The sequence below is a fragment of the Balaenoptera musculus genome, chromosome 8, assembly GCF_009873245.2.
Source record: "Balaenoptera musculus isolate JJ_BM4_2016_0621 chromosome 8, mBalMus1.pri.v3, whole genome shotgun sequence".
NCBI classification, from domain to species: domain Eukaryota; kingdom Metazoa; phylum Chordata; class Mammalia; order Artiodactyla; family Balaenopteridae; genus Balaenoptera; species Balaenoptera musculus.
The window spans coordinates 104,845,965-104,855,276 of record NC_045792.1 but is presented as its reverse complement, the minus strand read 5'-3'; the positions used below and the strand labels follow the sequence as shown (position 1 = coordinate 104,855,276).

The window sequence follows — 9,312 nt, the reverse complement described above, 5'->3', positions numbered from 1 at the left end:
ACCAAGGGATGGTTTTATGCAGAGGAGTGACTTGACAGCATACTTTAATAAAAAAAAAAAAAGTTTTATTTAAGACTAACACACAGAGGAAAAGGATCAGATGTTTTAAAAGACCACTTTGCCTGCTGCGTGGAGACAGAATTGGAGGAGAATGCAAGCCACATAAGCTCTCTGAGCCTTTTTCCACATTTGCACGGTGGCGACAATCCCCCTCCCGTGCAGGGCCGTGGTGAGTAAGGGTGGGGAAACGGTCCCCAGGAGTCTCCTCAGCACTCGAGGAGCGGGCTGGGATGCAGACGGCTCCAACTCGGGCCTGAAAGGTTGGCGAGTAGCAGCCCCTCCAAGCCCCTTGTACAGACCCAGGGATTGCTTCCGAGAGGCACCCGCTGTCGCTCGCCGAGGCGGCCGCTGGGCGGCGCGGCGAGCCCAGCTCGGTCCGGACGAGAGAAGGCGCGGTCACTAGTCTGCTCGGCGCTCGGCAGCTCTGGCCTGCTGAAGGCGGGAGGGGGCGGGGCCGTTATGTAAGGGCGGGGCCTCGGCCAGGGCGCCAGACCGTCGAGCAACCTAGACGACGGCACGGGGCGGGGCTTGCGCGCGGGGGTGGGATCAGCGGGCGCGGATGGCGACGGTGCAGGGCGTCTGAGCGGGCCGGGGCCATGAGTGCCGCCCGGCCCCAGTTCAGCATCGATGACGCTTTCGAGCTGTCCCTGGAGGACGCGGGCCCTGGGCCCGAGTACAGCGGGGTCGCCCGCTTCGGGCCGCTGCACTTCGAGCGCCGGGCCCGGTTCGAGGTGGCCGACGAGGACAAGCAGTCCCGGCTGCGCTACCAGGTGAACCGCCCGGCCCACCTCACCCCCCGCCTGGGTCTGGGCAGACCCCAGGCCGGACCCTGGAGAACCCCAACTCGGGAGAATCTGACTAGAGGCCTCAGCCGGAGCGGGAGGCCGCCCCCGGAGGTGGCCACTGAGCCAAATCACTGCCCAGACCCTCTCAGCTCGGATTTCGGTCCCCAGCCACTACTGGAGAGCCCAGAGCCCAGACCTGGCAGCTCGTCCCTCACCCCCAGCTGGAGATCCCAACCTGGAGTCCCCACTGATCCTGGGTACTGACCCTCCCTCCCCTTAGCACGCAGGGACGGGGAACTCTTCTGTACCTGAACCAGACTTTGTCCATATTCAGAAGGAGTCCCCTGAGCCCCAGGCCAGATAATCCAACGGGAACCAGCACCCCCTCTTCTGTTCTACGTTCCCACCCCATCCTTCCCTCCAGAGCTGGAGGTCCCCGCTCACATGATGAGTCCTTGCCCATGCCTTGGCTCCCACTAAACTGGAAATCCCCCTTTCCAGAAGACCTCCACCAACTCTGGAATCCTTTTCTTGGAAACCTGAACTAGATTCCTATGCCCCAAACCTGGAAACCATTGGCCTGCCCTTCCCTGGCACCGCAAATCCAGGGCCTCCACACTGGGCCCCTGAAATACCATCCTGACAACTCCACCCTGATTCCCAAGCTTGGGAGATCTCCTGGCCCTGGGAGCCCTCAACCAGCCCCTGCTGGCTCCTCCCTGCCAAAGCCCCCAGCACCCACCTCCTACCTGGGTTTCAGTTTCTGTGAATCATCAAACCCGTTCTACGGGGAGGGCGAGGGCGGAGGGCAGAGGGAGCAGCTGTCAAGCGGCCAGTCAAACAGCTGTGTGTCCAGGCAAACAGCGGTGTGGGCTCGCTTTCTTCCTCTCCACCAGAGGGGAGGGAGGAAGGGCCTGAGCCCAGTCACCCTTCTGAGGCCTGTGTTCTGGAACAGAACCTGGAGAACGATGAGGATGGAGCCCAGGCCTCTCCGGAGCCGGAAGGGGGAGCCAGCACCAGGTCAGGGCCAGGTGGGGACCCACCCCATACTCCTAGCCCCATGCTTCTGTCTCCTGTCCCCTGGCCCCTGCTCAGTCCTCCACCTCACCTCACTCAGCTCTCTCACATCGTGTCCTACAAGAGACTCCTACACGGGGTCCCCTGTCCTGCACCCTACCCTAGTGCCAGCCTCACCCACCCACCCCACCAGGCTCTTTATCTTGCAGAAACCCCCAGCCCTTGAATTCCTCTTCACCCTGTCCCTTCTCAGTGCCCCCTATCCTGCAGGGAACACCCAGTTCCAGTCTCTGCACCATCCCCCAGGACGTCATCATGACTCCTGTCCCAAAGGGTCCCCTTGCTCACCTCCCCTTGCCCCCTCACCGGGCCCATTTGTCCTGCAGGGATTCTGGCCGAACATCCATCCGCAGCTCCCAGTGGTCCTTTAGCAACATCAGCACCAGCACTCAGCGCTCCTACAACGCCTGCTGCAGGTGAGACCCTGCCCCGCTCCTGCCACCTCGGGCCCCTGCCCCAGTACAGGCAGCCCTGACTATTTCCCCTTGGCTCTCTGGGCGGGGGATGGTGACGGGAGGGGGTGGGCCTCCTGTCGCCTCTTTCACACCCCTCCTGCTCTGCTGCCATCCAGCTGGACTCAACACCCTTTGATCCAGAAGAACCACAGGGTAGTGCTGGCCTCCTTCCTGCTCCTCCTGCTGGGGCTGGGTGAGTGCCCCCGAGGGCCCCCTGCATACCCTGCCTACCCCCATGAGGGGGGTCCACCCTCCTTTCGTTCGGGCTCTGCATCGCACCCCCCTTGGCACACTGAGCCTCCCAGCATCCTGAGGAGGCAGCTGGCTGCCGTGACCCCACCCCCATTTTACAGGTTAGGAAGCTGAGGCCTTGGGAGGGGCAGGTCCAGCCTCCTGGTCACACAGCCAAGAAATCACACATAGTTGAAAATGGAACCTGGTTCCGTGCTCCAAACTTTTCCTTTTTTTTTTTTTTTTTTCAGCCTGTTTAATCCATCAGGGAACAGAGAGTAACAGCTACTATTTATTCTCTGTCTACTTCGAGCCAGGTGCAGGGCAGGCTTATTTTCCTTCCGTACAGAGGTCACACAGCAAGTGAGAGGTAGGGCCACAACCCAGAACCTGTATGTAGGGGCAGTGCTCAGGGATATGCCCAGCCCAGTGGCCAGGACTGCGGAGTGCCCTGCCAGCCCAATCCACAGGGCACCTGTCACTTCCCCTCGTCTGGAGTCTGAGAGCTGACAAGGACCTCTCTCCCACCCCCAAGATACTCAAGATAGGGAAACTGAAGCCCAGAGCAGGCAGAAACCACAGCCAGCTGTTTTCTGACTCCCACGCTCCTCATTCTGTGGGGCTGAGGAGTCAGGGTCTCCAAAAGGGATCTAGGGTTGGGATCAAGGGGAGCCCCTAGGGAGGGCCCAACTGTGGCGCCTGCCCGCCCTCCTCCAGGAGGGTCAGAGTCCCCTAGCTGGAAAGCTGAGCAGCACCCTTGCTTCAGCTCTGGGTGTCTATGTGCAGGGGAGGGAGCTGCGGCTTCCCCAGCACCTGCGAGTTGCACTGGCCACCTGCCTTATCTCATTTCATCCTCAGCACCTGACAGGGCAAGCATTATTACTATCCCAGTTCAAAAGTAAGGACACAGACTCTGCAGAAGAGCCACAGCTGGGAAGTAGATGAGCTGGGATTTAAACCCACATCAGTGACGTTGCCAGGCCTGTGGGCCACCATAGCCCATAAAGGCCTTTGGCAGGAATTAGAAAAAGATGCCTCCTCTGAGTGGGCAGAGCCCACAGCCCTAAGCCAGGGTACAGGGAGTGAGTTTCAGCCCCCACTGTACCCTTTTTGAAGTGCTCTGTGCAGGGCACAAACCACACAACAGTCCATGGTGGCCCTTCAAGCCTCTGTGCTGTACGGCCCCCCATCTCCCCCCACCATCCCATCCTCTAACTGGGGACCCAGAACTCTCTCTGCATCTGAAAAAGTGATCCAGCTATGACCACCCCAGCTTCCCCAGTGCCCACTGTCCTTAGCCAAAGTCCACATCCCTCCCCAGGGCCTACAGATCCTGCCAAACTCCTCAAGCCTGGACTCTTGCCTCTCCTGTCTCGCCAAAAACTGGAAGTTCCTAGAAAGCTCCGAGCTCCCTCCAGTCTCTGGGCCTTTGCCAGGCTGTTCCCTCCATCTGGAATACTCCTCTCCCTTTCTGCCTGTGCCATGCCCATAGCAAAGCCTCCGGAGTCAGATCACCTCCACCTTCTAAATGCAGTCCTGGGCAAGTTACTTCCCCTCTCTGTATCTCAGTTTCCTCTGCTGTGAAATGGGGATGGTAATACCTGTCTCAGTCAAGGTGACAATTAAATAAGGCACTGCATGTAACACACTTAGCCCAGTGCCTGGCAGCAGCTGGTAGGTGGTCACTAAAAGGTAACTGCTACTGCTGCTGCCGTCCCTGCTCAGCTTAGATGCTACTGCCTCCAAGAAGCCCTCCCTGATCCCCCAGGCTCCCGAGCTGTCTGATCACCAGGGTTGTAGCCTGGAGGTTCTTGTTGCTTGCTTCACTAGGGAAGGGCCATGGGGGCAGGGACAGACATTTCCCAGGGCCTGCCAGGTGCCCTGCTCTGAAAACACAGAGCCTGGTGAACTTCCCCTGGCGGTTCTCTGCCCAGGGGACCTTCAGCTTAGGTGGGGGACACCATTCCTCAGGCCTAAGCCATGCTGGGGGTTGCGGGCGGAGGTCCCCACCCTGCCACCAGCTCCTGCCCCTGCTCCTGCCCTCACCCTCGTGGCTCCACCTGTGTGCAGTGCTGATCCTGACCGGCGTGGGACTGGAGGTGGCCCCCTCGCCAGGTGAGCGCCCCCCTCCTACCTGCGCAGGCAGCGGTCACGCCCCTCTTGTGCCCGGAGGTCCCCGGCAAGCCCTTCCACCTCCCCCAGCGCTCAGCACGCTCCCGGCAGGAAACGGCCCCTTTTACCTCGGAGAGTGAGACTTGCCCAGGCAGTGACCCCGCAGTCCCGCCCGGGATCCTCCCTGCCCTGACCCGGCCCCTCCTCCCCTCTCGTAGGTGTCTCCAGCGCCATCTTCTTCGTGCCCGGCTTCCTGTTGCTGGTCCCGGGAGGTGCGAGTGGGCGCCGGGCGGGGGCGGGACGCCGGGCGGGGCGGGGGCGGGCCCTGGGCGGGGCCCCGGCGCTGACAGACCCCGCCCTGCAGTCTACCACGTGATCTTCATCTACTGCGCGGTCAAGGGCCACCGGGGCTTCCAGTTCTTCTACCTGCCCTACTTCGAGAAGTGAGCGGGCGGCGGCGGACGGCGGGATCCATCGTCGGCGCCGAGAGGCCCCGCGCGGCCTCCTCGCGTCCCTAGGGGGCGCTCCTGGGGCCCGCGCCCCGCTTCGGTACCCTCATCTCAAGGGAAAAGCCCCTGCGGGACCCTCGAGGCCCCAGTCCCCTCAGGAGTTTGCTCCGGAAGTTTGGGGCAGTGGGCCTCGGGCCACTACCTGGGAAAGTCGCCCCTTCCCTGCTCCGTGCCTTAACTTATTCTTGGGGGACTGCTGGGTTGGTGGTGTTTTGTGCTAATAAAAGGGGTGCTTAATTCCAGCCCACAATTGCTTTTTACTTCCCACTTGCCCTGACCAGCCCATCAGCCTGGCCACAGCCCCCTTCCGAAAAGGCTGAGGAAAGGACCGACCCTGGGGCTGAAGGGCTCTAGGACTGTCCATCTCCCCATGGTACACATGGCAGTCCTGATGCTCCACGACTTGCCCAAGGTCACACAGCATGTCAGGGGCAGAGCTGGGCCTGGGGCTCTTCTACCCTGCAAGCCTGGAGAAGACTCCCAGCCCTTGACAGAGTCAGTCCTGCCCCTGTCTCCACTCAGAGAGGCAGCATTGGTGCCTCCCCTGGCGGCCCTGGCCAAGGGCACTCAGATGACACAGGCCTGGGGCCTGGACGCTGGTATCCTGGTTCCAGCCTGGCTCTGGGGCCCTGGGCTGCCACAGCCGGCTCCGAATGTGGGCCACCAGGACAAAGCAGCCCAGCCTCCTCCACCCACTGCCCTACTTCCCAGGCCCAGAGGTTGGGAGAAGTAGGGGTCAAAGGACATAGGAAGCAGGGCATGTATAACAGAAAACCTCAGTGATCAAAGACTCTTAGAACCACAGAACATTGGAAACAGACCACTACAGAATTTTGGAAGGTCCAAGCATCTCAGGATCTCAACAACCAGGAAACAGAATCTTTGAGAACCCTGAAATCTGAGGTCATAATAGCCACCATGTATCAGATTCTTAGAAGGCGCCACGTCATGTGCCAGGCACTTGACACAGGTTCTTTCTGGTCACCCTCCTTAGAAACTGAGGCCCAGAGAGACTGGCTTGGCCGAGGGCAGAGTGAGGAACACAACCCAGGGCTTCTGTGACTCAGAGTGGGGTGGGGCTCAGCAAGCTGGCCTGGTCCCCAGCTGACCAACTGAGGGGCTGGCCGAATGAATGTGGGCCTCGGAGACCCTGTTCATGTACTTCGTGTTTACAGTCTGCTGCCCCCAGTGAAACGCGAGTGCCATTAAGGTATTTGGCCTCCACTGTATCTGCAGCGGCCAGGACAGTGCCTTTAGATTTCTGTGATTTTGTTGAAAGAATGAGCACCCAGACCCCTGCTCTCCCTCCTGATCTCCTGGCCCACGCAGACTTCCCACCCTCAGCCACCAATCAAGGCACTTTGGGGGGTACCAGTTAGATGCAGGAACTCCTAAATGAGTGATTCTCAAATTAGCTGGGGGTAAAGGACCAGTTTTCATTTCTAATGCAACATGGACCAATACTTTTGTAAGGTAAAATGAAAACTAAAAAAGTGAAATAAAAGAACAAAGATACAGAATATAAGCCCACAGTTTGTATTATCAGATTAATCAGACATAAAATTACATTTCAATAGATAAAATCAGAACAAACATGGAAAAAAGAAAAATTACGAACACCATTCATTGAAAGTGGGCAAATTAGCAATTAACATAGAGTTGCTACTACACTCATAACTTTCTGTCACTTCACAATCTTAGCCAAACAGCAAGTGATCCCAGAAGTGGTGATTCTCCATATTATAAGACTATCTCAGGGGTCAGCAAGCTATACCCCACAGGCCCAATATAGCCACCAAGCTAAGAATGGTTTTCACATTTTAGTAATGGTTGGGATAAAAGTCAAAGGATAATAAGCTTCTGTGACACAAAAAAGTTTATAGAATTCAAATTATGATGTCAGTAAGTCAAGTTTAATTATTATTTATCGAATTTCCAACACAGCCACACTCTGTATTGACTTTGGCTGCTCAGCCATACAAACTACTACAGCAGAGCAACAGAAACCATATGGTCCCCAGAGCCTAAAATCTTTACTATCTGGTCCTTCAGAGAAAAAGTTTGCCAACCCTTGGTCCATATGAACATGTGGACAGAACACTGAATCGCAACGTTTAAAGTTTTAATGTGACCAATGTGCTTGATTTTTGCTGGTTAATTTATGTAATCCAAGTTGGATTGACAGCAACGCCATCCTCAGGAAATGATGAATACCCAAATTCTAAATATGATTTATTTTTAGTTGGAAAAGGCATTAATAGTTGAGCACAGATTAAGAACATTAGATTTCCTTAGTGAATTGTGACTCAATTTATCCCTGATGCTCTTTGCCCCATAGCCCATTTTGTCTGATATGCCTGTAGTTATACTAGCTTTCTTTTGGTTAATTCTCTCCTAGTTAGTCTTTTTTTTCCAAGCCATCACTTTCAGCCCTTCAGTTGTCATTATGCTTTGAATGTGTTCTTTTTTTTTTTTTTAATTTATATTTTATTTTTAGCTGCGTTTTGCTGCACGCGGGCTTCCTCTAGTTGCGGCGAGCGGGGGCTACTCTTCGTTGCGGTGCGCGGGCTTCTCATTGCGGGGGCTTCTCTTGTTGCGGAGCATAGGCTCTAGGTACGCGGGCTTCAGCAGTTGTGGCTCGCGGGCTCAGTAGTTGTGGCCCGTGGGCTCTAGACCGCAGGCTCAGTAGTTGTGGCACACAGGCTTAGTTGCTCCGTGGCATGTGAGATCTTCCTGGACCAGGGCTCGAACCTGTGTCCCCTGCATTGGCAGGCGGATTCTTAACCACTACGCCACCAGGGAAGTCCTGAATGTGTCTCTTATATGTGCACTTAGCTGTGGGGAAGAGCCTGGTATCTGCCTTTTTTTAAATATACATAGATTATTTATTTATTTATTTATTGGCTGCGTTGGGTCTTCGTTGCTGTGCGCGGGCTTTTCTCTAGTTGCAGTGAGCGGGGGCTGCCCTTCATTGCAGTGCGCAGGCTTCTCATTGCGGTGGCTTCTCTTGTTGCGAAGCACAGGCTCTACGCAGGCAGGCTTCAGTAGTTGTGGCTCACGGGCTCTAGAGTGCAGGCTCAGTAGTTGTGGCGCACGGGCTTAGTTGCTCCGCGGCGTGTGAGATCTTCCCGGACCAGGGCTCAAACCCGTGTCCCCTGCGTTGGCAGGCGGATTCTTAACCACTGCGCCACCAGGGAAGTCCTGGTATCTGCCTTTTGAAATCTGCTCTCTGCCCTTGTAGTAAAAGAACCTCTAGTTTCTAGCTGGGCACAAGGTCACCCAAAATAAAGACTGCATTTCCCAGCATCCTTTGCAACTATGCATACCAGGTGGGGAGCCCTGCCTAATGGGGTATAAGTGGTTCATGCTCTTTGCCCCCTTTCTTCTTTGTTCCTGCCTCCAGCCTGCCAGCTGGGAAACAAACAAACATGGCTACACCCTCGGAATGGCAGAGCAGCCAGCAGAAGGAGCCTGAGTCCCTGAAGACCATACAGCTGGATTTCACCTAAGACTCTTCCTGTGGGGGAAATAAACTTCCATCCAGTTTAAAGCATTGTTATTTGGGGTCTCCATCACTTACAGGGAGCCCAATCTAATACTGATATTTTCTTCTGGGACTGAAACTCTGACTTTTAACCAAAAAACTTAATCTGCCTATATTTATTGTAATTTTTAAAATAAATTTATTTACTTATTTTTGGCTGCGTTGGGTCTTCATTGCTGCGCTGGAGCTTTTCTCTAGTTGCGGTGAGCAGGGGCTACTCTTCGTTGTGGTGCGCAGGCTTCTCATTACAGTGGCTTCTCTTGTTGCGGAGCACCGGCTCTAGGCATGCGGGCTTCAGTGGTTGCAGCACGTGGGCTCAGTAGTTGTGGCTCGCAGGCTCTAGAGCACAGGCTCAGGAGTTGTGGCACACGGGCTTAGTTGCTCCGTGGTATGTGGGAGCTTCCCAGACCAGGCCTCAAACCTGTGTCCCCTGCATTGGCAGGTGGATTCTTAACCACTGAGCCACCAGGGAAGCACTGTTTTGTTTTGTTTTAAGGATTATTTCTACCTTGTGTTTTAATGTTTTCTGTAGACTTTGT

At 55.9% G+C, this 9,312-nt stretch overlaps 1 protein-coding gene across 24 annotated transcripts; it reads left to right on the top strand.

Moving 5' to 3' along the window:
- Positions 1 to 577: 577 nt before the first annotated feature.
- TMEM134 (transmembrane protein 134) lies at positions 578 to 8,981 on the top strand. 24 transcript variants are annotated; one of them, XR_005020926.1, is made up of 8 exons: positions 581 to 830; positions 1,014 to 1,102; positions 1,801 to 1,865; positions 2,249 to 2,338; positions 2,860 to 2,978; positions 4,679 to 4,723; positions 4,939 to 4,992; positions 5,085 to 5,102. XR_005020926.1 is itself a non-coding variant. In XM_036860819.1 (8 exons), the coding sequence occupies exons 1-6, from the start codon at positions 688 to 690 to the stop codon at positions 2,973 to 2,975; spliced, it is 639 nt and encodes a 212-aa protein (XP_036716714.1). In that variant the 5' UTR covers positions 582 to 687; the 3' UTR covers positions 2,976 to 2,978; positions 4,679 to 4,723; positions 4,939 to 4,992. The 24 variants fall into 24 exon arrangements, 21 of the variants coding, with proteins under 21 accessions (XP_036716721.1, XP_036716723.1, XP_036716715.1 ...); XM_036860819.1 differs by lacking the exon at positions 5,085 to 5,102 and adding an exon at positions 2,494 to 2,570 and having other exon boundaries at positions 582 to 830; positions 1,742 to 1,865; XM_036860813.1 differs by lacking the exon at positions 2,860 to 2,978 and adding an exon at positions 2,494 to 2,570 and having other exon boundaries at positions 584 to 830; positions 1,742 to 1,865; positions 5,085 to 5,471.
- Positions 8,982 to 9,312: the final 331 nt, after the last annotated feature.

Excerpts from the sequence above, each read along its gene's own strand:
- TMEM134 (XM_036860807.1), top strand. The coding sequence starts at position 688 with ATGACGCTTTCGAGCTGTCCCTGGAGGACGCGGGCCCTGGGCCCGAGT. Across the intron at positions 831-1,013 it reads AGTCCCGGCTGCGCTACCAG|CCACTACTGGAGAGCCCAGA; the intron begins GTGAACCGCCCG and ends TTCGGTCCCCAG. Across the intron at positions 1,866-2,248 it reads GAAGGGGGAGCCAGCACCAG|GGATTCTGGCCGAACATCCA; the intron begins GTCAGGGCCAGG and ends TTTGTCCTGCAG.